General features: G+C 36.1%; 3 protein-coding genes across 13 annotated transcripts; 1 reads left to right on the forward strand and 2 right to left on the reverse strand.

Annotated features, from left to right (window-relative positions):
- Positions 1-154: 154 nt before the first annotated feature.
- Positions 155-2,640, reverse strand: LOC113739857 (phosphatidyl-N-methylethanolamine N-methyltransferase-like). The gene is made up of 2 exons (XM_027267239.2): positions 2,212-2,640; positions 155-599 (listed from the first exon to the last, which is right to left on the reverse strand). Exons 1-2 carry the CDS (start codon positions 2,454-2,456, stop codon positions 350-352), a joined length of 495 nt encoding a protein of 164 aa, XP_027123040.1. The 5' UTR covers positions 2,457-2,640; the 3' UTR covers positions 155-349.
- Positions 2,641-6,202: 3,562 nt separating this feature from the next.
- LOC113739512 (probable N-acetyltransferase HLS1) lies at positions 6,203-9,103 on the forward strand. The gene is made up of 3 exons (XM_027266734.2): positions 6,203-6,732; positions 7,072-7,220; positions 8,156-9,103. Exons 1-3 carry the CDS (start codon positions 6,511-6,513, stop codon positions 9,027-9,029), a joined length of 1,245 nt encoding a protein of 414 aa, XP_027122535.1. The 5' UTR covers positions 6,203-6,510; the 3' UTR covers positions 9,030-9,103.
- A 1,325-nt stretch (positions 9,104-10,428) lies between these two features.
- Positions 10,429-27,380, reverse strand: LOC113742696 (ABC transporter C family member 13). 11 transcript variants are annotated; one of them, XM_027270604.2, is made up of 36 exons: positions 26,928-27,380; positions 26,403-26,443; positions 26,208-26,295; positions 25,455-25,610; positions 25,224-25,352; positions 24,080-24,180; positions 23,219-23,288; positions 21,764-22,015; positions 21,393-21,462; positions 20,812-20,872; positions 20,384-20,471; positions 19,854-19,972; positions 19,179-19,276; positions 18,644-18,710; positions 18,202-18,319; positions 17,997-18,113; positions 17,820-17,900; positions 17,507-17,731; positions 16,688-16,789; positions 16,539-16,606; positions 16,205-16,336; positions 15,954-16,101; positions 15,189-15,463; positions 14,856-15,012; positions 14,133-14,308; positions 13,947-14,058; positions 13,775-13,828; positions 13,065-13,187; positions 12,689-12,787; positions 12,374-12,466; positions 12,118-12,228; positions 11,880-12,038; positions 11,433-11,620; positions 11,052-11,241; positions 10,818-10,985; positions 10,429-10,732 (listed from the first exon to the last, which is right to left on the reverse strand). In XM_027270604.2, exons 1-36 carry the CDS (start codon positions 26,964-26,966, stop codon positions 10,652-10,654), a joined length of 4,356 nt encoding a protein of 1,451 aa, XP_027126405.2. In that variant the 5' UTR covers positions 26,967-27,380; the 3' UTR covers positions 10,429-10,651. The 11 variants fall into 11 exon arrangements, with proteins under 11 accessions (XP_027126405.2, XP_071903328.1, XP_071903329.1 ...); XM_072047227.1 differs by lacking the exons at positions 26,403-26,443; positions 26,928-27,380 and having other exon boundaries at positions 26,208-26,346; XM_072047228.1 differs by lacking the exons at positions 17,820-17,900; positions 26,403-26,443; positions 26,928-27,380 and having other exon boundaries at positions 26,208-26,346.
- Between the last annotated feature and the right edge of the window lie 185 nt (positions 27,381-27,565).

A 27,565-nucleotide genomic window follows, 5' to 3' on the forward strand; every position in this document is an offset into this window, starting at 1 on the left:
TGAATAGATAATTTTTTTATCTATTAGCTGGTCAGAAACTCAAGCTGTAAAAACTAGTAGCAGTTCATTATTCAGTCTACGACATGCATCAAATTGGAACCACTAAAATGCAATAGTATTGGCACCCCAATACAAAAAAAAAAAGAAAAAGAAAAAGAAAAAGGGAAATGATGACTTAAAAAGGCATTCTAATGTTCAACCAGAAACTTACTATGTTCGCATTCGGCCCTATCAAGAAGTAAATGAAAAACAAAACTCATGGTTAGGGGTCCCTAGGGACCATACAAGTATTGTGCAATACGGGTCAAAATTTCTTCAGCACTTATTTCTTCAATCAGCAGATTAGCGATTAAGAAATAGCCTCTACACGAGTACTTGGGTCTTCCTTAGATTCCAGATGTATCATGAACGCATAACCCAGGACCCATAAAAGGATATATAGGTATGGAACCCAAGGCAGACAAGCAAGAAGACTCATAACACTACCAACATACTGTGGATCTTTGATAACTCCAAAAGGAAAGTCTGTCACCCATGGGATGGTCTTTCCAAATCGAACCCCATAGTAAGTTCCTGATTCTCCCAGCAGTTGATATACCCTGCATTCAATTGTGTGTTTTAACAGATTGTGGCAAAAATATTAGTAATCAAACATACAACGCCAAATTAATTAACAGCAAATGAAATAGATATCATCCATGCATTTTGGATCAAATACTAACAATACTTGGCTCCATTGATGATCTTAATCAACCTCCAAGTTCCTGTCCTTCACAGTTCACACACAGGAAAGTTATCCTATAGAACAAATTTCTGAAGCTTAACTTGTAGAATGTGTTCTGAATCCACATATAGAATCAACTTTGTTTAAATAGGTCTTTGATTTTCCAACTTCCCAATTCTCACTGAGAACAAGTTTTTGGATTCCAACAGCCAAGAGGCCATATTCTTTTAAGTCCATTGCTCTGAATACTAATTTATGACACCACAAGAGAAGTGACAGCATCTGATAAACTGCAGTATTACTCTTCTACCTTAGTTGTCTCTTTTACGTCTGTGTTTTCCTGTTCATTTACATTTTCTGCCTCTATCTCAGATATCCGGAAAAGTTGTTGAAGTCATTGTTTAGTAGCATCTCTTCCTCTATTCAAAATAGCATTCCTCCTTAGGCTAAATCCAGCACCAAAATCCCTATAGCTATCAAATCCTGCAATTCAGGTATTTAATCAAATGACAGATGAACAGAGCGTAACTTAAGTTGATCACAATCTCTATTCTACATATGCAGTATAGAAAGATCATTCCCCTAGTGTGACTTGATTAATTTGTTGAAAGTTCAAGGGTTTTTCCTAGAACATGTAGGTGAAGTATGTAAAAGGGGACTAATCTATGAACCTATTCCTCCAGCTTGTAGCTATACTATTCCATCTAGAGAAGCAAGAAAACATCTTGCTTGATGGCATAAGGAACAAATTCTAGTTAAAAGCCAGCACTTATCTTTCTTCTCTTTTCTTCTCAGGAATAAAATTAAACTTCTAATACCTCGCCTTTTCAGCGCCAAACCTTGGCATGTACTCGTTCATCAAATTTTACTAGAAGGCTGATTCCAAATGTAAAACTTGAGACATGATAATTTGGTTATCTATTAATGACACAAAATCACAGTTTATGTAGAGACACATTTGTACTCATACTATTTCTAAGCATGCATACAGGTAAAATTGGGGACACCTGAAGCACGGTAAGGCTATAACTAACTTCTATTTTCTCCAAAAACTAAAGCCACGCTAAACTTCTATATGACTTCAAGCCATCAAACGAACATCAAAGTGTTAAAACAGATCATCGCAGCAATAGGCCAAACACCACCAACCCCTTTACAAAATCCAAAAACTCTTCTTCTACCTTCCTCCTATTGACGTAGAAAGAACAATTATTTTCAAAGAAAATAAAGAATGAACATTTCTCAGAAAAGATAAAGAAAAATCTTCAATCTGGGCATCAAATGATTCTCCATCATTCAAACATTCACAGCATTTCTAGATCAAAAAACGCATATGAAAATCCATATTAGATTAAAAGTTTCCATCTGGGATCTCAATCAATTCCTCAAAATCTCAAACTTCAACAGCATTTCCAATATCAAAGACTTAAATGACTGCACATTTACAAAGCTACATAATATGAGGCAAATGGACAAAGCCGAAGAACCTGAAATTTAGGAACTGGCCGAATATGAAGAGGGGCCAGAAGTAGAAAGGAGGCGGCCAAGAAAGCGTTGAAACGGAAAGCAGAGATGCAAACTGAACCAACTTCAGAAAATGAGACACCATTGCCATAACTTTGCAGGGGTCACTCCCTTTCCCGCATAGATTTACCCATGTCTGAGGCTGAGTCCACAGCCAATAGTAAAATGGGAATGGTGATATCACCCCTAAGCAAGCCAGCAAACCCATAATTTTTCCTTTATCGAAGTACTGTTACTATCCACCAGGATTCCTTCCTTAATTTCTGAGCTCAATTCGTTCGACTGTTTCATCAATCTGGGCGAAGAAACTGATTTTGAGACGTTGTTGTCCTGGGGTTGCCATGGGCTGGGAGTTTTGGATGCTTCCTACCGGTGGGCTAGATGTTGTGTCTCGAACGATTTGACTTGTTGGCCCATTCAATCAGATTTAGTTATAATAGAAAAGCTTTCCTGGCCCATTAAATCATATTTCCGTTTGAGAATAAATTGCATAAATGGTCCCTCATATTTGCAAAACTATCCTTCTCTAGTCTTCTACATTTCTTGGTTCCTAAAACATTTACAGTGCGTTTGAGAGGAGAGAAATTTGGCTAGAAAAGAAAAGAAAGTGATACGGGAAATCAATTTTCCATCTTTGAGGAGATTCTTGATGTCAGAAAAGAAAGCTAGATCTGTTAAAGGAAATGAACTGATTTAACTAGATCTGTTTTAACACTACAGTAGAGAAAAGTTTTATGCCCATTTTGGGCTGATTTGGATGAAAAGTGGAAGAGTGCCTATAATTTTTTTTTCTTCAAAATGCCAATTGTGTTCTTAAATGGTTATTGAATAAATTTTTAATGACATATATATTCAAAATCTTTCCACCTTTTTCTTTAAATTCCCAAACAACAGCAAAATCTCTTATTTTCTTTTCTTTTATAACTTAAGGTTTCTTTTCTTTACTTTTCTACCCTAAACTCCCAATCTAGCCATTAAAGTGAAGTAAGATCTTTAGTCATTAATCTCATTTGTGGCCACTTTTTTGCCTCATGATCTTAGTCATAATTAGTTTGTATGGATAAGCAATTTTTGGACATTATTGGGAAAAAATTGAGATATTTCTTATATACTTCTCAATCATCTTTTATTTTTACACACATCATATCATCATGAAAAATATTATAAAAATTTTCATGAAAATATGATCTAAATGAACCCATATTGATCTCTTAATGGAGAAAGGATAAAGAAAGAATAATATGCAAATGTGAGGGATTGTTTCATTTTATTTTATGACCATGGAATGAAAATGTTTGCATATGAAAACTGGTAGGATGTCGGACCCTTTTCGCTTTTTTTGGGATGTGCATTTCTATTACAATACAACTATTATCAGAGAAGAAGGACTTTGTTTTGCTGTTTGAACTCTTCATTGATTCCTTTTTCTTTTTCTTAATTACCAACAATGTGGTGATATTTTTGTGAGTGGAAGTGAACGCATTTTCCAGCTTCATTCAGTAGTATCTTCAAGAACTATATCATCTTCCTGCATTGTTTCTTACATCAACTAAAATGCTACTGTGTCACGTCTGCTTGCCATAATATGATCATGGAAAACACCTATGATAATACAGAAAATGACATAAACCAACCAGTTTGTTGGATGGAACAATTTAAACTCAACTGTGTATGGCCGAATAAAATCTCGATCGCCTCTTTAGAGATCATTCATATCAAGCTTAAGTTTCATCATCTTCTTCCACTTTGTCAACCTTGTTTGCCACGATTCCACGAGAGAATTCTGGGCGGCATTATTTGCAGCAGTTCATGATGAGAGAACAAAATTAATCAGAGGGAACCTTTAAAAGGGCTCCTAGCTCACTAGGTACTGTAGAAAATGACGTTGAACAAAGAAAGAATATACTGTAGAGAGTAGATTGTTAGATGGTAGAAATTTGTGCTGTAGATCCTCTTCCTCCCTTTTCATCTGGCTGCGAAACGTATCCCTTCATACTTCCCTATCATACTTTTTCAAGATTTAACTTTATGATTTATGAGTGGGGAATTTACAAGTTGAAATATTCTGTCAATTTATTGTGGTCAATCAATTTCCATATCTCCCATAAAGCATTCGTAAATATAGACATACAAATGATGCTGGAAAAGTTATTGCCAATACATTCTTCATGTCATGAAATAGAAAGGTGTATTTCCATGAAGCAACCTACAAATGTTTTATCCACCAACCTACAAATGCTTGTATCAAGAAAGATTGATTGACTTGAGAACCATAAATTGATTGTTTCCTGCATGCATTCTTGCATCAAAAAATATGCATGCAGTATTAGTATGTTGATTACACAAACAGGAAAGGGAAAGAACAAAGAGAATCGTACGTATGAACAGTTAATAGTAGTACGTTATCCACAGGAAACTTCCTAAAATTGGTGGCTTCAGTCTTTGTTGTGAGTGGAGAATTCGTTGTGCTTGCGTCGCCCCTGGCTTTGGCTTAGGAAGATAAAGCCGTTCGAGGACCAAAACAATTTTATTCGACAGAGGAATTCTTACTACTTTGCAACTGACAGCGCAAGAATTCTCTATATAATCTCAGCCATCCAACATCTGTCCCCTTTGTGCGCCTCACCATTCTTTTTAAGGTACGCGTTTCGCTTGATGATTGGAAGAATTTTAAGCGTTTCTCATGTTTTTTAAATAATAAGATAATGCGATCATCAGGGGATGCTCCCAAGAGCCATCCACATGTCCACCAATAAACCCTTTCTTGGCCATTATTCTACAGACTCAACTCGAACCCAATAATTGACCCTACCAAAGTGATGCAATGATAAAAACAAGTTCTTGGGGTTTCTTTTTTTATTTTATTTTATTTGTATATATATATAAATTTAATTTTGTATAAAAAGGCTTAATTATGAAATATCACAGGCAGCAGCAGAAAAGGGAAATAGAAATTTGTGATTTTTTCTGAGGGAGGGTAAAGAAAAAGCATACTCATTCTCAATAATGTTTCTTAAAATTATACACGAGTATCTGATTTCTCTCAATCCGCTGCTCCAGAGAAATGAGAAAACTAAGAAGTGCATTAAAAGGGATTATTGTAAAAGATCCAGAAATGCTGTAATAATTAAGCTGCATTTTTTAATTTGCCATGATCAATCTGATAATGCTCAAGGCGACAACGAGGACTTCAGCTTATAAGGTACCATAGCCCATAGGGGCCGGGTATATGTATACATAACTAGATAATTCATGAAAAAAAGGCAAATTACATTCTACCTTCCAGTGGTTTAGTATTTTTTTTTTTTTACATAATTCCCTTATGATTTCAAAAACTATACATAACCTTATCATGATTTGGATTAAAGTGTCAAAGTGACGGAAATAGTCATTCGTGACGGAACTTTTAAAAATATCGAAATTATCCTTATAAATACATGACACACTAATCCTGTATGATTTTTATGTTTTACCATATAACCTCCTTATGATTTTTAAAGCATACATATAACCCCCTTGGTTAATAAATAATTTTTAACTTTATAAAAGGGCATTTTTGAAATTTTAACTGACTCCGTTACGAGTAATCATTTCCGTCACTTTGATACTTTAATTCAAGCCATGAGGAGGTTATGTATAGTTTTTGAAACCATAGGGGGATTATGTAAAAAAATACTAAATCACGAGGGATAAAGTGGAATTTGCCCAAAAAAAAAAAAAAACATTTCTAACCAAATCTTAGTGATGTGAATGATAAAATTAAAGCACATTTGCCAAGAGCCAGTGATTCAAATACTAGTTGGTGGATGAGTAGTGCGCCCAACATAAAATGAAATATGTCAAGCTGCACAATCCGTGTAGTGAAAAGGAAGAACTTTAACAACTTCACATTTACAAAAGCCAAAAGTTAATCAAGTAGGGAGAAGAATATGTTTACAAATAAATGGCCACACACTTCCACATATATATATATATATATAGTTAGACCCCAGTGCCGAGATCAAAATTGGACCAATTATTGGATACACACTGCCTAGATAAAAACACTCACCATTCCCCAAAAAGCACATGCGAAAATATATAGACTTGTGGATAGACACTCCACATTCCCATGTCATGTTTAGGACTAAATAAAGACCTACGGTCGAACTTCCAAAGCTGCCTTCTTGCTATGTATCCAGATGGTTATATATAAATAAGCCACAATCCATAAGCTTGTTTGCATTGATTTACTTCTACCCTTTCAGCTCCTAATTATACAAATGTCAACTAAAATAGCAGCTGAGAGTTTTCCAAATCCAACACCAGGAGAAAAGCCAGTACTGGTGGTGGTGAGAGTCTACGATGGAGAAAGAGATAAGGCGGCGGTGGAGGAGTTGGAGAGGCAGTACGAGGTCGGAAAACCCGGGAAGCCGTCGGTTGTCACAGACCTCATGGGCGATCCTACTGCTCGCATCCGCAACTTCACCTCCCACATCATGCTGGTAACGCTCAACTCATCAATTTCCTAACTCTCTTGAGTGAGTCCACCAGATATATCTGGATTTTACTCATTATATAGTGGAGTACTTGTTATTAGTAATTACGCATGCATGCTTTTACTCATTGACGGAATTGCTGCATCCTTTTGATTTCAAACTTTATTAATATTCCACGCTGACCATTAATGAAATGATTAACAAGTGGACATAGATGATGATCGATAATATAGTGGTGCATGGCTTCTTCATGCATGGCGTGATATATATATATATATATATATCTGGATTTTGTGTAATTAACTTGGCTATTGTCAATTTTTTCATGCTGTGACAACACAACAGGTAGCTGAATATGGATTTGAAAGACGGATTGTTGGTGTTATTAGGGGTTGCTTAAAATCTGTTACTAAAGGAAAGAATCCCTCCGGCCGGTTTCCTGCCTATGTGAAACTGGCTTGTATTCTTGGATTAAGGGTTTCCACTGCACACAGGTATTTCTTTCTTCTTCTTCTTCTTCTCTCTCTCTCTCTCTCTCTCTCTCTTTTTGAAAGACATCTTTTTCTCAAGTAAAGAAGCTAGGGATAATACTACTCACTTGTACGTATTTCATGCTGCAAAAATCACACAGGTTATCATAACTTCTCGATTAATGCTCTACACAGAACTCGCATATATATGTTACCATTCTACATTGTGAACATTCGCCTATGAAATGATGGGATATTTTAATTAACATTCACTGTTCTAAAACTTTTCTCTCCATATATATTATTATGGCCGATCGATCATCCCGTGTCCCTATATATGTGCATGAATTGTATGCAGAAAAGAAAAGGATAACGAAACCTCTTTACTAGTTTCTTGGTGCATGGGCCACGAAGCTCCCAACTGATTAATTTCTTCCAAGTGACAATTAGATTCCACACTAAAGAAATATCATCATCATAATAATTATCTCCCTTGAATGATAATACTGCGTGGCAAGAATAATAAAGCCCACTGTTTAGTTGTCTAGTCCCATCTAAATCATCATCTGATACAAAATGTCTCTGCACTACTGCACCAAATCATTCTTGCAACTTACCATAATTCTCCTGATTCCATTCTCGAGAAGTCGTCCATTGGACTCCTGAATGTGCTTCGCATTATTTTATTCTGACAAAACTTTTTTTGGAACATATTCCGTACAACATCTCCCCCAAAAGCAGCTATGGATCAACCCCATTAGTGATAATTTTAGAAAATGTCACCTGCTTTACATAATGAAATCACATCATCGATGACTTTCCAAAACGAAATAGTACAAGTGGGGAGACTAGAATAATTATCCACACTTCTTTATTGCAAACCTTGTAATTTTTTTTATTAGTGGAGAATTCTTTGTCAGACCATCTACTGTTCAAATAAAATAATTCTTCTTATGCAGGCGGCTCGGTATTGGTACAAAACTAGTTCAACAACTAGAAGAATGGTGTAGAAAGAATGGTGCGGATTACGCATACATGGCCACCGAATGCAGCAATCAGCCTTCCCTAAATTTGTTTACCATAAAGTTTAACTACATCAAATTCAGGAGCCCTACAGTTCTCGTTCAACCTATTCATGCTCATGACAAGTCACTAAGCTCGAGCATAGCACTGATTCGAGTCTCTCCAGAGCTAGCAACATTAGTGTATAGACGGATTTTTGCAAGTTCAGAATTCTTTCCTGAGGATGTAGATATGATACTGAATAACAAACTTAGTCTTGGCACCTTCGTGGCCTTGCCAAAAGGATACCTCTCCAATTGGGACCCTAAATCTGACACTTTTCCACCTAGCTTTGCCATCCTCAGCATATGGAACACCAAAGAAGTGTTCAAGCTGAAGGTAAAGGGTGTTTCCTCCCTAAAATACGCGTGCAGCGTGGCTAGTAGGGCGGTAGACGCTTTTCTTCCGTGGCTGAGGTTACCTTCAATACCTAATATATTCAGACAGTTTGGACTCTATTTTTTGTATGGCCTTCACATGGAAGGTCCTCATGGCTCTTATCTGATGAGGTCACTTTGTTCATTCGCCCATAATATGGCAAAGCATGATAGGGGTTGCGGCATCTTGGTAGCCGAGGTAAACCAAAATGATCCTGTTAAAGAGGCTATTCCGCACTGGAAAAGGTTTTCATGGGATGATCTTTGGTGCATAAAGAAACTCGCAGTGGCAAAGGAAGAGGGACAAGAAAGCCGGAGCTTTGAACCTCAGGATTGGATTAAATCTCGAGCTTGTTCTTCCTCAGTTACATTTGTTGATCCACGAGACATTTAATGGCGATGCATTTTTGCCTGGAACGACCCCTTCCAAACTGTACAGTGTTTAAATCGAAATTATCTAGAATTGTTTTCTATCTAAGATAAGTTTCATTGATCTTTCTGAGGGATCCGATAAGCTCAAACAATAAACAAAACCAAAAAAAAAGAAAAAGAAAAATTAAGAAATTGTTATGAACACAAAAAACAATAAGCCTTGGGCCCTTGACAGCTAATAAGACTACAAAGTTCAGATTTTGATAAAGTGAAAAACACATAAAGCCATTGTACTAGTGAGAGCAACTGCTTTCATTCTCCATCGCAAGACACCAAAACAAGAAAACGGGAAACAAAACGGGGAAGCGGACAATGTTTCGTGGAGACAATCTCAAGTTGTCTATACACAGACAAAACATGAATTTGGGTTCATCATTATGAAAGTTCTATGCTTTTCAGAACTCAACGCGTCACAATCAGAGTCGACCGCTTCCGCATGTTTGGGCAAATTCTCGTACAGATGTCTTAATTCAATCCTTTCGGCTAAAGAACTCGTCCAGCAACAATAATGGAGCTAATAAAACTATAAGTAAATCAGCACGCAGATGACCCCCAAAGAATCCAGGCAGCTTTAGAGCTTTAAGACGGATATAAGGTTTGGGAGACCTCGGTTTCATTTCACCAAGAATTAGGACCACATTTCCAATAACGCTATGATTTAAGTAACCCTGTGTATAAAAGGCAGTTATATTAGTATTATAACTTAACTGGTTAGCTACCTTCTGAAAGTCCGGATGAGCTTTTCTTTTGGCACCATGCGGGAAAGCATGCTCAAAAGAAATTACATTCACAATTTTATAGCTAGGCAAACATACAGTATAAAGTAAGGGGAAAAGGGCACGAGATGCATGGCACAGAATGACCAAACGTGGCTTTCAGCTCCATATCCAAGGATCATTTCAATATTCAATTGAAACGAATATCAGTCTTTTGCACATAAAGATACACCCAGAACTATTTTTATGTCCAAATTAATTTGTGCCACAACAAGAAATTAGACAAAAAGAAAGATGAGAATATGAAAGGAAAGTAACTCTGCCTACCGAGACATTTACTTGCAAGATTATCAGCTTTTTCATGTTTGCTATGACAAAAGTTTTAGGCCATTTCAAAGACATCATCAACAACATCAGACGGAGGTGCCTATACACCCGCAAGTGAGAAGACAGGTAACTGAAGGGATGTGGGAAGTACTTATTTTCTCTATGGTTTCATATTCACCAACCTTCTTCAGAACTGACAATTTCACGGGACATTTGGATGCAAAACTGATGTAACACAACAAACATAAAGAGGCGGAAATCAGCATTTGGGAAAATCAAACTAGTCTGTGTCAACGGATAATTTCTCTCTAGCCAGCATAAAGTAATTGGACGGGCTTACATTTGACTAGGAATCTAATAATTCATCGTTCATTTGAGTCTCATACAGCAATACTGTTATTATTCATACCGAAGTCGGCTCTTTGTCATGAACCACAAATATCACTGATACAAAGAAACGTGCACAAACAGAAAACCCTAACTGTTAAATAGTTCGTTCTAGCAGTGCTGGTTTTGAATACAACACAGGCAATGCAGGCCGTCACATTTTCGATGCTTTTGCAAAACTTGAGAATCTGGATAAGTCATCATTTAGAAGACTATTTGGATTCCCTTGCTCAACCTAAAGAAGGATGAAGAAAGATTAGATTCATTTTTCTGAGTTTCCTATCAGGAAATTTAGATTTACAGAAAGAACCTGAGCATACCAGGATTCCTTGATCTAAAATCAGGATATTGTCCATGTTCATAACTGTTGAGATACGATGTGCAATCGTAATTACTGTTAATCCTCGGCACTCACTAGCTATAGCGTTCTGTAGTTTTGCAGATGTTTGAGTGTCTATATTGGCAGTGCACTCATCCAAACATAACACCTGAAAGTTCAGTATCATCAGTACGCATACAAGTTCCTTCTAGCACACACACTCTCATTGTTCTACCTGAGAAGATTTGAGAAGTGCACGTGCAAGGCAAAGGAGCTGCCGTTGCCCCACAGAGAATGATATTCCGGACTCCTTTACATGCATGTCCAGCCCTCCCCCTGCTTCTACTTCTTGCTTTACGTGACATTTCTCGAGGATGTTCCAAATCATTCTATCATCGCTTATGTGCAATGGGTCTAGATTGTCCCTGAAAATTAATAATAATTGCAACAGTATTGCTGAATAACATGTAAGTATTTTGGGGAGGGTTGAGTTGAGTGTTCAGATGGGAGGAATTGTAAGTAAGAAGTTTTGGTTTCAAAACCTCTCGTTTGCCAAAAAAAAAAAAAAAAAAAGGTATTGAAGGAACATCTACGTATGATAATTAACTTAGTGTACCTTAATGATCCTTCAAATAAGAATGGACTCTGGGGAACGACAGCCAAATGAGAACGAAGGTCTCTTAGGGAAATCTCAGCTATATTAATTCCATCCACTAAAATACAACCTCCGCTGATTGGATTTAAGCGAAATAGGGCATTCAAAATGCTTGATTTTCCCGCACCTGTTCTTCCAATGACTCCAACCTGAATAATATAATATCAATCAGTGGCAGAACCAAGATTTAGCATTAGGAGAGGGGAGGGGGAGAGGTGGCGAATTGTAAAATAAAAGAATACGTAGAGGTTGTCCTAAAATATAAATTTTGTAGGTTTATATAGAACGTTAGTTTAAAACTAAAAGCTTGAATTTTTATTACTACAAAGGATTGTTTCAAATGTAAACCAAATTCAATTAAATGTAGTTTTTCTTGAAGGGAAAGAAAAACTACAAAGGTGGACTAACCTGAGTTCCGCCTGTAATAATAAAAGACACACCACGTAATGCAGGAGGCAGAGAAGGCATATATCGGAGTGTCACATTCTGGAACTGGATCTCCCCTTGAGATGGCCAATTCAGATACAATTGTTCGTCTCTAACTACTTCTTGAGGAATGTCCATATACTGAAATGAAAAGACAGAATGATAAATTCAAGTATGGAGATACATATATGTATGCTTCCTCTGTTTTAAACTAATTTACCTGAAGAACCCTCTCCACAGAAACCATCTCCTTCTCTGTTTCCGTGAAACTTGTCAAAAAGCTTCCGAGTAAAGATACGATCGGAGCTGCATATGAGAGAGCCAAGCCAACCTGATGTCAAGAGAGACATTGTAAATTAGTGTTTGCAGATTTTCGTCCAAACATCATGCTTGACATTTTCGTGAATAAGCAGAAAAATTAACATTGGATGCATAACTTTTAGGAAAAGAAGGCAAGCCAAAGCTCTAACACTCACCAGCCCTGGAGTGCCTAAAGTGATGGGGAGAAGTCTCTGAGATCCAACAACAGACATCACAGCAACAAATGAGACAATAAAAGCTGCCAACAACTGAAATGAGTCATGGATTAAATTGACTTTAGCAGGTTGGAGTGATTGCAAGAGTCGTAAAAATATTAAAATGTTGAGCTGCAAAGTTCTGATGAATACAAGCGTATATTCAAAACATAAATTACAATCAAGCATTGGATTCTCCTTTCCGAACTATATTAAAAAAAAAATGTAATAAGACCTTGTACAAGTAATTGTCTAATAAGAATTTCATGTATATACCTGAAGGCGCAGGGAAAGCCACAAACTTGCTGTCACCTCAGAGTAAGAAGTTCTTTGATATACTGTTATATGCTCAATGAATCTGAGGAAGAAAAAGTCCTGGCCACAAAAACAAACAAATGACTTTTAGGTCTTTGTCATTGAATAACCAAAAAAAAACGTGTACTCATATAGAATCTAGAAACTAAAAGCAAATTCTTGAGTAATTAATGCATCAAAAGCCATTCAATCCCATTCTTCGAGGCCTTGCCAAGTACAGGAGATTTGATAATCAGGTCTAAACATTACGTGAAGGATCTAATAGAACAATGGACTTAGATCATGCAACACTGACAGCAGTTAGTACCGAGATTTGGAACTTGCCAATACGCATTACCTCAGAGCTGAATGCCCTAATAGTTGATGCTCCATCCAGTGTCTCCGTGAATGATGCGTAAATTGGTGAGCGAGAAACACTATCCAGCCTTCGCAGCTCACGTGATGTTGACCTGTAGTAGAACTGCAGACTTATGTTTAATTACGTTAAAATTGAATTATCTTCAATTAGAAATATTTTTTGGGTAACACTTAATTGTAGTCCAATCCTCATCCTCATGAATAATATTTTTAGATGTTCATAAAGTAGATCATTTAGTTAAAATTACTAAAAGGTTCATCACATTCATATTAAGACTGCGATGACATTCAATGTGATCACATTAAGTACAAAATTAGCAAGCATAGTTGAGAAAGTGCTTGAAGTGAAACTATATATGCTGCAAGCATTCAAATTTTTTCAGATGAGCTGAAATACTTAACCCTGCTCCCGTGATGGAAAATACCAATTTTTTACTTCTTAAATTTCCAATTGTTAACTGCATTTTTAAACAGTAACTCTATGATGGTTCCATTATTATGCCAACTACTTTTGCAGAAAATTATGAGCATTTGAAACTATCTACTTGAATACGTTCCTCCAGTTCAGCTAGTAAACATTGAGCTAATCTGATTTCCAGATCTTCCTCTCAGTCACAGCAAATTGTAAGCATAACTAGTTAGCTGAATTATGGCTCTCCAAAATAATAGTACAGAAGATAGGACAATTACCTGTAATTTGCTGTATATGTACCAGAAAGGCAACAATACTAGCAAAAAGATGACCTGAAAATGAACTGAGCCTAGTAAAACAAATATTCCCACTTAACATTTTAAGTAAATCAAATCCATGTAACAGTAACAAAATAAAGTAAGAAGGATCTATAAGAAACTATTTCTGTACCTGCACATATGACAAGATTATAGCAATTCCCAACAGGCCAACAAAATTGGCCAGGAGAATGTTGAAAATAAATGGGAGAGAATCATCAATAGTATAAAGATCCGAAGAAAATCTGTGCAAACAAATTAGTTTTGTCAAACAATAGCAGTCTGGAATGTGTTATTTTAATTGATTAAGTCATGCTACCTGTTAAGTATTCTCCCACTAGGTGTCTGATCAAAGAAGCTAATACTTGCATTGATAAGCTTATTCAACAAGCGATCATGCATCTGGATGGCAGCATGTATGCCACCAAATGCAAATGAAAATGCCCTCACCAGAGTTAGTGTAGAATTCACCAAACAGAACATGCAGAGCATACCCTGCAATGCCAGTAAAAGTGTTCGAGTATGGTCAAATCTCAGATTCAACATAGTTTCACTTTAAACTTCAGTGAAACATTACCACAAAGGTTTAGCATACCAAAACCATGGAAAAGGGAAAGGCTTAAATCCAAACTCTTCCTATTTCCGTGTTTGTCACTTTATGTATTAGCACTCTTATTTCTCTGTATTAGAATTGGCATTGGCTGAAGGATGCTTTCTTCTATAATGATGAAGTAGGTGAGAACAGATTCATGCTATCACACAGTGTCCAAGTACAACTTGGTTATTAATTTTTCAAACCACTGATCTGAGCCTTCCCAAGAATGAACTTTGCTTTGAAAGCAAAGCTCATGTTCTGGGGAAGAAGGGCAAATTCTTTATGATCAGGTGAAAAAGTTATTCCTTTTGAAATTCTTCAAATGAAAACAGTTGCACTACTATTCTCATAAGTGGAATATAGAGATAGTTCTTATGTAGGTTATAACGCTCTGGTTGAAGTCACTTCTGCTAGACTAATAATGATACTAAGGAATTAAAAAATCACCAGATAAAATGTTGTCGAGTAGTCTTTCTGACTGCTTCCAGTTGTATCAACCCAATATGATAGCCACAAGTCATTTCCATTACGAGAAAATTGCATCAAAAGGGCCGACAAGCATGTTAATATCGTAATGAACCAACCAGCAAATTCTGCATAATTTCTGTGAAGACAGAATTAATAGATTGTCAAGTTGCTCACAGACAAAAAAAAAGGTAATATTGTAATAAGACCCAACGGAAAATTCTGCATAACTTCGGTAAAAGACAGGAGAAATAAATCAACTTGCAGTTCTCAATTTCTTCATTGCAGTGTACAATCATGGAAATAGTCACGCACTTGTATACAAGAAGTTCAACTCTCCCTTCTTTCCTCGTCTCAGCATCAATAGTCCCTTGAACTCCTTCCAAATTGTAGGAATTGTCCACCTCTACTCCTCCTTCGGCTTCTACAGAGATAGATGACCTTTCCCCTACTTGAACTTCGGAGGAAATACTACAGTTGTCTATAGAGGGAAATGCCAAATAGGAAGAAACCTTTAAGTCAGATGGAGTTCCCACCCACTTCACTCTTCCCTTGTCCATTTCAACCACCATATCAGCAGCATATATTGCCTGTAATTCAAAATACAAGATGCCAAATATTATTCACCCTTAAGAGCTTAAGTGCTTCTAATTGATGATACATGCAAATAGAGATGCCAAGACAGAGAATATTTTAAGGAAATTCACTAAATTCATCAATACAACTTTTACCTCATCATGATGATCAGCAGAATTTTCAGAAAAATTGAATACACTTTAAACAGTTTACGAGCACAACCAATAAAGGGATCATGATTTCCTTCTAGAATAGCACACGCATAACAAAAAAATCCTACCAAAATTTACGCACTTTATATTTATATGAAGGGCCTGGCATTGGCGACCCTCTTCCCTGTGGATGCTACAATTACTCGTCCTATAATGTTGTAGCTAGAACAGAGAAAATTTCTGGGCAGACCCATTGGTTTGTTACAATAATAGGAAAAAACACATACACCAACTTAGATAGCTACAAAATAGACAGAGATAGATAGATGTGAGAAAGAGACGGTAATAAAACCTGAATGTTATGTGTGCATAGAATGCGTGTCTGCAGGTTCATAAGAGGGCCAAGAATGGCATTATGCAAAATTGAGCAGGCAACATGAGCATCTACTGCACTCAGAACATCATCAAGCATGTATATATCAGAGGCACAATAGAGAGCCCTGTTGGTCAAAAGGAGTACCAGAGATCAGACCCAGTACCATGATTGCTTCAAATATTTCCATAGGACATGCTGATTACAACAGATTCAAGATACTTGTCTACCTGGCAAGTGCAAGACGTGCTCTCTGGCCACCTGACAGGTTAATTCCTTTCTCTCCGATACAGGCCATATCACCTCCAATCATCAAGGAGATATCAACATCAAGTGTACAAGCGTGTAATACATCTGAGTACCTGATCCAAGAAATGATGCAAAAGGTAAATAATATAAGAAGCCCTCCATGAAAGAAATTAAAATACAATTTAGTCACACAGGAGCACAGGCAGTCAGATTTCTATAAAGCAGAAGACTAAGTTAAACATGCGGTAAACACAATGTTACCAAAAAGAAACTGAAAAAGAATTCAGCTTTTTCCATTGAAAGTTATGAGGTTACCTTGTTGAGTTGTAATTCCTCCCAAACAAAATATTATCACGGATGGTTCCAGAGAGAATCCAAGGTATCTGTTGCAAAAGAAGATAGGATAAGAAGTTTTCTTAATCATTGTAGTTACAACATGCCAATAGAGGGACAACTTTGTCAACCTGCGGTACATAAGTTGTGGATCCATTCAGATGTATTGATCCAATAACAAGTCTCATTTCTCCTAAAATCAAATTTAGCACGGATGATTTACCTGATCCAACCTGCAACAAGCACATATTCTCTTTGAGAATATTAAATAGTATCGACATTGGAACATGAAAGGAAAGTATAATCACTGTATCATGTGTTTCATTTTAGATGTAAAATTGAAGCAAAAAAGTTTGTTGACGTATTCCAACCATGGTTCCAAGACTCGGCCGAGTCGTCACCGTCTCGGGCCCTCCCAATACGATACCGGGAAGATACGATTTCGAGATACTTGACTCGCCGAGATGTCACCGTGAAGGGTTGAAACGGCTGAGTCACACCGAATCCCTCTGAGTCATCCCGAGTCAACTCGAATTTTTATTATTTTTACTAATTTTTTAATTATTTTTGTTTATCATATTTTTTACAATTTTTAGAATATTAAATATTTCAAAAATTCGCGTCACGTCAAGACCGCGACCGATATACCGAGACTGATGTGAAATGATCCGGGCCACGACCGCGACCGCAACTTTGAACCATGGTGGCAACAGCAATGCCAACCTGCACTATGGCTTGTTTCAAATTACCCTGATTCCAACCCTTGCCATATTTTTCCAAGGATCTACCAAGGTGTATGCAATTCATAAGAAAACATGAATAGATGCTGAACAGCTCATCTACATGAAGCAATACTACATGATATTACTCTCTAAAAGGAAGATTATGAGTAAAGCCGAAGTGGAGAGTCAGAAATAGAAAGTAAATTTATTTGTGGCAACAAATCTGACCTCTCCAATAACAGCAACCAGGTAACCTTTTGGTATTTGAAGAGTAACATTGTCCAAAATCAAACTCAAATCTTTTTCATCACTGCTTGACCATGTTGAACATGCATCACAAATGATGACAGCCATGTTTTCAGGATTTCCTGAAGGATATCCTTTCTTCTCCATCCCAAGTTCACACTCAGAACTGGACAAATATTTGCTCAACCTCCGAGAAGATATAAAAGCCTGGATCATAACATGAGAAAGTAACTAATCTGAAGGTCTACAAAATACAAAGATGACAATTGAAGTCAAGACAGAAGGCAGTACTCACATCAATTAGCCCATTAATGACCCAAGGAAATGAGTTTAGTGGGGAGATTAAATTGTTAAATAATGCAAGGCAAGTGAAAACCTGAAAAGTAATGCTGAAATATGAGAACGATCAAATTGCTAACAAGATATAAGTTCACCCCGTATACACCATGAATTTAGCAAACAGGGATACTACCGTTGCCGCATCAAGCTGATGTCCCATCAAAGTGTAAAGTCCAAAGGTGAACAAAGAGAAAAGGGTTGGTGTAGTTGCCCAAAAAAATACACACCACGCGTCCAAGTATTTCCTGGTCTAGCAAAAAAGACAACAGGCTTTGAGGTGCAAAGAAGAAAGCCCAAGTTCCATATTACTGTACAATTAGAATATTCAGGTTCCTTACTGATAAGTATTTCACTTCCAATGCTCTTGTCTTCATCAACCAGCTAGCAAATATAAGCTCCCAGCTGTACATTTTCAAAGTCCGAATGTATGTGAAGAGTTCAGCCGTCCTCCTAATTCTGCAAAACAAATATATATATATGCATATATATATATATATATATATATATATATATAAGAGTGCACTTCAAAGATGTTGTTAATGACTTAGACCAGCAGAAATTCTGGAAAGCAATGAGGGCAACAAATATCTTCTTATATCACCCCCCCCCCCAAAACAAAAACCAATACAGTTAAACCTTGGCATATGTCTGCATCCACATCAAACATCAAAGAGAGGGTCAGGGTGCAACACTTGGTGGGAAACAAGAAAACCAATTTCACTTTTACAAACTTTTAAACAAATTGCAATGAATTAGAAGAATAAAAAATTGTACACATACCTTTCATCCTTCTGTTCCATCATGCTTCTTGTAGCCTTTGCAATTAGTTGAGCAATCCATTTATTGACTGCATATAAGTCAATATAACCAAGTTTTATCGTCTGCAGAATTCAGAATGACTTCTTGGTGGACTTGTCATACACTACAAAATCCTGCTGAATATATGCTTTTCAAGCATGGAGATAAAAGAAATTCTCTTGGATTCTTAGAATATTATTTTACTCAACTATTACACCTATCAACAAGGTCAACTATTTTTAAGCGTTCAACTACATTGATTTATTAACAGACATTAGTATTACATATTCTTCAGCATTATTCTCTTGGGGTAATTTCTTAGTTGTATAACATACTCCAAAGCATGCTGCTTACTCTGTCAAGCAATTTCACTGAAGAAGTAACAAAATTCTCAATATGTACAAATATGTGCGAGTACAGAAAAGTATCGAATTGGACACAAAATATGCCCACATCATAGCAAATTTACCCAACCAAAAAAAAATTTTAATCAGATACCAGTCCAAAATATACTCACCCGGTATTAGCAGAATGGTTATTGCTATTCCAGAAAGAAATGCAAACTTGACTTGTACGTAGAGTAGATATAGAGCTATTCCAATTTGCAGCGGCAAGCTGACAAATCACATGACAGTCAAACCATTTAAAGATTAAGAAGAAAGCAATGGTGCTTATAAACATAAAAAAGCTATTAACTGTTGTTAATCCCTCTAATTAACGAAAGACATTAATGCTCAACCGACTCAATTCTAATAATATTTAAAAACTTATGAAGGACTTGAATATCTGAGTGTTTAAATGAAATGAAGAGTTCAGAATGTACTAAGTTGAGCATCTAACAGATTGCTTGTCAGAATGTTTAAAACGGTTTAATAGACTGCTTGTTATCTGCCGATGTCTATTATTAAAAGAAAATAAAAACATTTATGCCGCACTTAGTAACAAAAAATTCTTTAGAATTTTCTCATTTGATCAGAACTGATTGAATCTGTTCAAAAAGACCATTAAAAAAAAGGGTTCTATGAAAGTTTTAATATGGGCAAAACTTTTCCAGTTTCCTTGAAGAAACGTTTGACAAATGATACAACTTCGCCAAAGGTGTAAACAAGCAACAGCTGTACAATGTTTATAGTAACACGAGTATATAACTGAAACATATCACCCGATATAGACAAAAGCATAGAAATAGGACCTCCATATATCATGGAAACTGTTGCAAAGGTTGACAGTTCTATCAGCATCAACAGACATGAATGTTTGAATCTCCCCTTCAGAAAATTTTGACCTCTCTGCAAGTCTAACATGAAGACACTGGAAAGTTGCAAGAGATGTCAATATTAACATTCTATATATATATATATATATTGCAAGAGATGTCAATATTAACATTATATATATACATATATATATATATTAACTTTGGAGAAAAATCGTTAAATGAAGCAAGAAACGTGTAAATTATATGGGTGGAAACATCTTACAAACAAAAAGCCTTCTTTTTTTTTTTTTTTTGGTTCAGGGAGAGGTCTTCTGTATCCTCATTAGACATAAGTTGAGACACCATTTCTTTTCGCAGTAAAGTTAATGAATCAAGAATATGTCTCATTGGACAGAGCTTGTACTAATTAATAAACATTCTATCCAGACAGATAAGAGAGAATAATCAACATACAGACTACCTAGCTAGTACAAGTTGATTACTAAGATAAACTAAGATATTACCTTATGGTAAATAATAGTCATAATGCTAGAGCGCAGCTTCAGCTTGAGTTTGGAAAGATGAAAAGTATATTGTGTATCAAGGAAGGATCTGCACCACACAAGATAATCATAAATATCATCCACGGGTAGTTAGTTGTCAGTGGAACAGATTGGATGAAGAGCACCACAAAGCTCCAGCAGATTTGGTTAATGTATGCATTCATTAAAAAAATAAACAAAAAATAAATAAATAAAGAAGAAGAAGTAGAAGAAGAAGAGTAAAGGCAAACTTCAATTAGGAGGGATGTTAATTTGAATCATGAAGCATTTACACAAATTTTTCCAATTTAAATACATACCCAAATAACGGATATAATAAATATATGTAGCTCAAGAAGAAAATAAAAATGACTTAACAAACATTACCAAATTTAAAGAGTGAGAATTACTTCAAAATAGAGGCTAGGCCCAAGGATATAGCAAAAATGTAGCCATGATAGTGGTCAGAACCTGTAAACCAAAAATTTCCTCTCCGTGAATACATAATTATAGCAGGTCAAGTCTCCTGTATAGGTAAGCATGTAACTAAGCAAATTTTGGACAAATTCCTATCACAGACTCTATATGAAAATTGAAATTTTGCTCTCATACTTATGCACCAAATTATTGCTCCATCCAATCCAGGACTCCACATGTAATTCACTTCAAATAGTCCTCATTGGTTTCATCCCTATATGGCATAACTTGCTTGAAGCTTAAGATATAAGCAACCCTCAGTGCCTTTCTTATGTAACCCATCAATCTTCCAATTTAATCTCCGACACCTTTAATTTTTACTTCATGAGGGATTGGAATGCAAATCAATTAGACTTCTCTTGCCAAATGGCTTCTATGTAGATTAACAGTTACAAGGGTGTTTGTTCAACATACTGACGAATCAGAAATAAAATCAATACAATAATTCATGTTCATCTCTGTCTTCTCGAATACCATGTTCATAGCATGATAATGTACCAATTGAAGTGCAAACCTTGCTGAAGAAATCGAATCAACTTATTGAGAAGCACGGGTCCCACAAAACCTAGACAATCATTAATCACCTGCAAAGGTACATAATACTTGTGATGGTACTTTGAAGTTGATGAACCCATATATGAGCCTTTTTCTTAATCCAGTTCACTCCAAATTCGATAAACAAACATTATGAGATAATTGAATAAGCCCCCAAATCAACGTTGCCTAGAGTACAAAGAAATATATTGAACCAGTTGAATTCCTTAGAAATTAATTCCTCATCTGCTTATTCAGTGTAACAATAGCATTCATCTACAAATTACAAAAATAAGAATGAAACATGCTGTTTTCTTACCAATGCTCCTGGTATATCACCAAAAGAAGTACCTTTAGAAAACCTAGATGAAAGTATGGCCACCCATATGCACAACAAATTGCTTTGAGTAAAGAAGGGTGAGAAGAATTTTTTCTTTGTTGAGCTTCCCAGCATTGCTGTAATATTTGATGGCAAGAAGAAGGATTCAAATTGTCTGGCAAATTGAGCAAATCATTTGAGTCAAGCTGTCTCTCTACACCACATGCCATTAAAGTGTCAATGGTTTTGAAAGTTATAAGGTGCCAAAAGTTGCACATAAGTCCCTACAAGAACAATGTAATTTTTAGATCAGTCTACAACATCGTGACAATTAAAAGGGGCTGATGAAATGAACTAGAAAAGAGTAGCAAAGGGATAATTGTGTTGGGAACAAATAATTTTATAGCCGTACATAGACAATAGTTAATCACAGAATCCTGCCAATCTGGGCATAGAAGGATGACAAATTTACAAGAATTAAACCTTATGACATCTTAAAGATCAAAGAGAAAGAGAGAGATTAATTTAGAGAATATGAATCAGAACAAAATGATCAACTGTTAAATGTAAGAAAAGCTTGGTTTGAATGCTTTTAGATATAGTAGAAGACAGTGCTATCTGAATTTGAGGACATGAGATAGGTTGTATTGTATGATCAACTAATACTATCAATTGATGAGATTCCACACAGTTTTAGTGGATAAGATCTTGTTCCACCATTTAAATCCTTTTGGGGATGCCTAAATCAAATATGAATTGATACTATGCTATAATCTGCATGCATTGCCTAAATTAATTTATCATTCTGTTTGATGCTTCCGCTAAATAATAGGAACGATTAGACTCACATATTACTAGCGAAATCATGGAAAAGATTTGGTCAAACTCAAAAGAACTTTACCAGGAAAAAACAATGCAAGTAACTTACAAAGCTTATCAGAAGTTCTAAGAGATAAAACCATCACAATGTCACAAAGAACATTCTGTCTAAGACACCATTAACTTGATTAAAAGCTTCTACAGATGTCATCCATCTAGCAAGCAATCTAAACTTTGCCTACAAATCATAGTTAAGTTTTCCTTCCAAGCATACAGTACAAGACACCAATAACTTGATTAAAAGCTTCTACAGATGTCATACGTCTAGCGAGCAATCTAAACTTTGCCTAAAAATCATAGTTTTCCTTCCAAGCATGCTGGTGCACAATTGAGAGCAATAATTAGCATTATCCAATTACCAGAAGCAACCCAATATAACAAGCTCTGCTAAAGGATGGATTCTAGATTGCAGTAATTACATTCTTTCAAACTCAGAGAGTTTGTCCTCGGAAACACAAATTCAAAGAGACAAGTTAAAGTAACGACAAGTACTCTGAGGTCCAATGGATGAAAATGATATCAAGTTGTCTTTTATTTGCGTGACTAAATAGGGAGGAGATCGTCACATTAACATTTTAAAGAATATGAAAGGTAAAAATAGTACATACTGGGAATTTTGGGTGACCTTCTTTGACATCAATCTTGCAAGGAAGAAGTGGTTCTTCCATGGAATTACTCCTTCACGAAGTAAACACTTGATATAAGGAAAGCACAAATGACATGATAAATACTATCTGAAGACACAGTAAATCAGAAAGTAGCAACTCTGGATACTGAAAGTTTCTTGATAACATAATGCAACAGATATTAATCATTCTGTGCAAACAAAGTAGGATGAAAGGAATAAGATGAAGATGAGACATAAATGGAATTAAATGCTTATCTTGTTTGGGAAGATGTAACATTTCTGGAAACCTACAAAGGTTTCCGTTGCTACTACTTTCTCTTGGACTCTGAGTTTCAGAAGTCAGTGTTCACATAAAATATTATGCTTCCTTAGTCTCCAAAACTAGAGCTTAGACATACTAAAACACAAAATATTGAGAATCAGGCAGGGCTCAGCGCTCATTTTTATTCCATAAATAGAGAATATCAAGCAGGGTACTTTTGCCAAACCCTCCAAGCCATCATAATTATGTAGGCAGTGTGTCCTACTCTTTCAGGTTTTCTACTGAAAACTTTAGGTTCTTCTAATATTCCATGTTGCTGAATCGAATGAGTCATTTAACAGTGAATTGAAGTCAACCTAAAGCATAACATGCCAAAGTCCTCGACTCCTGAAGGCACAGTTAACATGTACCTTTTCATTCATCTAAACTTCCAGCTAACTACTCAATACAGTTATGACAGATAAGATCATAAAGAGACAAAAAACAATAATCAGTTCCAACCGGAGAAGGAACATATACTTTCTGAAAGACTTATCCAGATGGCTAGAAAATTCACAACATATACGCAAGTGAAATTACCTGCCTCTGTAAGATGCCCATTTTATCCTCATGATGTTAATCAAGATCCCAAACATGATATCCAGTAAAGCAAGAGAGCTCTCCCTAAGACATCTGAAAGCCTGTCACCATCAAGTGAGACCAGATTTCATAAATAAGTACTTTATGATAAACATGAGTCATAAGCAACATATAAAGCATTTGTCTTGGTACACTACAGTATTGCAACAATAGTAAACAACGTTAATTGTACATTTTTGTTCATGGTAACATAGTGGATCCAACAAGAAGATACTTTAATCGCACATACAAGAAGATGGTAAATGACTACCTCAGATCCAAGAAAATTTGAATTTATTTCAAAAATTAGAAGGAAATGGAAAATCAGGATTCTCATCAGCTAAGCTTTGTCTTCTAGTGAACTTGTAAAGCATTGACACATCTCTTTAGCCACACAAGCAACCCATTCAATTTTCTCACAGTTGGAATTATTATACTTCAAATGTTCTCCATAAGAATGTACCCAAATATGTACCTAGCACATCAAATGCCATTGAGAAGACTATTTGGGCTTACATAAGACTACTTTTAACTCTGAACAATTAGACAAACATAGATATAAAAAATAAACTAAAATAATCTTCGTTTGCAGATTGCAGCTAAAAAAAATTAATTTTGACTACCTATATTCCTCCATAATGCTGTACATCTATCATACATTTGTGTATTTGAATGTTAATGTGAATTAACATTGTCAAACAGTGTGTATATATGGACTTGTAGAAAGATGTTTCAAGTTATCAAAGAAATTGCTCATAATACACTTCATGCTTAGCAGAGGTATGCTTTTGTACAGGAAAAATAACCCAGAGTTGGATATTTCAGATATGCAGATAATCAAGAGACAAAAGCAACTCCAAGAATGATGATTGACAAGAAAATGAATATTGAAGATATAACTTATAACATGTCTACAGGCAATGAATTCAAAAACACATAAGATCTTTTACAGAAAAAAACTGCATGCAGGTGCAATTACCTTTGAAGTGCTATCATCTCAAACATCAAACAACTAGAACAGGTGCATACAGGTTGTTTCTAGAGAATCCAATAGAGAAAATTAGACGTTGGTCACACATGATCAAAATTAATTAAGAAATCATACCCCTTGTGAAGAGAAAACTGTTTGCAGATGAGGAATCAAGAGAAATGGTTTAACAATCCACCAAAGACTCAAGACTTGGTTGCAGAAGACGAACCAGTAGCCACGTGTTGAAAAAAGTAAAACTGTAACCTAAAGGTTGTAGCACAAATGAGAGAATGGTGTAATCCCATGATACAAATGGCTACTATCAGAGGCTTCTATTAACCAACTCAGAAACATCTATAAGCTTACCCAGACTGCAATCTGGGAACAACTAAAGAGCCATCTGTGAAACACAACAGCATAACCCTGTCGGAGACTTCTCAGAAGCAAAACCATGTCGAAGAATGCTGTACATGCTCCAATAACAGGTAAAACGTACAACAAAACCTTGAATGGAAGATTTATCTGTTCAGATTAAATTTAAAAAAAAAAAATCAGTGCACTATAACAAGGCTACAAGAGACTATTTATCAAAAGCATTGCCATTTCTTGTAACACTACTAACTGAAAAGTTAATATAGTGGGCGGTGTAGCCAGGCAATACTAGTCAATCTCCAGAGGGTACAGAAATCTGCTGGGATTTGCAGAAAATGGAAGGCAAACACAGGATAGTTTAACAAGACTCTGAAGCGCAAAGAAATTATATGGAAACCAGTGTTGCACTGCAAGAAAACTTTTACTAAAACTACAGATTAAGTATTTTGAGAGGTACCATAAAAGTTCTGACATTGGCATTTTCTAGGTACAAGGGCAACGTGAGCAATTAGTATCTCTATGGTCCATATATATTCCAAGCAAATCAACTTATGCGCTTAATGAATACACACAATTAAGGCAGTTAGAATTGCAACTGCTGCGACTTAGTTGCTTATGTCTTCATTTCTTATAACAACTGCAGTTAAGAACTTCATTCCAATTCTGCAAGATTGTTTCTTTCACCTGTCTCTAAGAAGTCAGAAACTAAGCAAGCTCTGCAGTCTAGAGCAGTGAATTGGAACCTACCTTTATATTTTCCTTGACCCTTCTCTTTGTAACTCCAACCACCGCAATCGCAACCAAAGTTGCCACATTTGCTCCGAAAACTAGCACTGTAACTGCTCTTAAGGAAGCGAGATGAGAAAAAATAATTCAAAACCAGCATAGCAATTTTTTATGTATGTGCTAAGCAAAATAGAAGCCAGGGCAAGTGTAGGATATATGTCACTAAAACACTCCGAGACACCTTTGCCATCCCATACCTGACCAAGAATAACAAAGACAGAGTCATCAGCAGGAAACCAGCCAACAAAAATTAGGAATTAATAACCATTGTTTTATGTCCTGGACACCACGGCAAAGAGCAAATATTTACATCCACATTTTTTGATGCCAAATATGAGATAACCCTTCCTTCAATGCCTTGACATTTCCTTCAGAAGTCAAACTTTTTGCTACTGTATCGTTTCTTCATTGAAATGGCAGAAGGTAACACAAAGCAAAGAAGATGTCATAATCATCTTTGTACGTCAGACGAATTAAGCATTCCGGTGTCAAACAGATTATTCTCGTATACAATAAATCAAATACTTCGTGCTAGTCAAAATTGATCAAGAATTCTAGAAACACAAAGTAAAAGAGAATAAGATTGTCCCATAGAAACAGAATTCTTGGAATTCTTAGCATGATATCTTCAGCAATCATGAACCTTTCTCAATATTAAAAAAGAGGAAAGAATTTGCATACATATGGTGAGTCGGGGCAAATGTGCTTCAACAAGTCCATCAGAGCAAGGCTTCACTCTTGAACAGCAAATTTCTTTCAGGGCTAAAATTCTAATGGTTGAGGAATGCACTCGTGTTAGCATGATAAGGTAAGGTGGCAGAGGAACAACTACTAGCCCACTATCTTATGTTCATAAGTATGGCCTGATTAAGATTGTGACAGAGGAGTGTGGGTTTTAATGATTAGGTTTTTGGGTTCTAGGTGTAATATTGCAATCTGGGATGTGTTTTGTTGAGACTTTTACATCGGTTTTATGGGCAAAAGCGAAAGATACTCTGGTACTGGTAGCATGTGTGGGAGAGAATCCAGATTAAGAGAATATGTCAAAGATCCGCATGCATGTTTGTTTTTATGCCCTACACGTGGAATATGAGTGGCACGGAAAAGACTACAAGGCTTTCGCCCTCTCATTCTACAGAATCTTCTTTGTCTTCTTTTGCTTTTGTGCCCTTTAAATTTGCCTTTTGTTTTCCTTTGTTTACTTTTACGCTATTTTTCCCCTTTAACTTTTTGTTTCTCTCGTCTTATCTGATCCTGATTTTGCAGGAAACTCATCAGAGCCCACTCTCTTGAACATAGTGCACCAAAGCTCTTGCTAA

Source organism: Coffea arabica, chromosome 4e (genome assembly GCF_036785885.1).
Source record: "Coffea arabica cultivar ET-39 chromosome 4e, Coffea Arabica ET-39 HiFi, whole genome shotgun sequence".
Classification (NCBI taxonomy): Eukaryota; Viridiplantae; Streptophyta; class Magnoliopsida; order Gentianales; family Rubiaceae; genus Coffea; species Coffea arabica.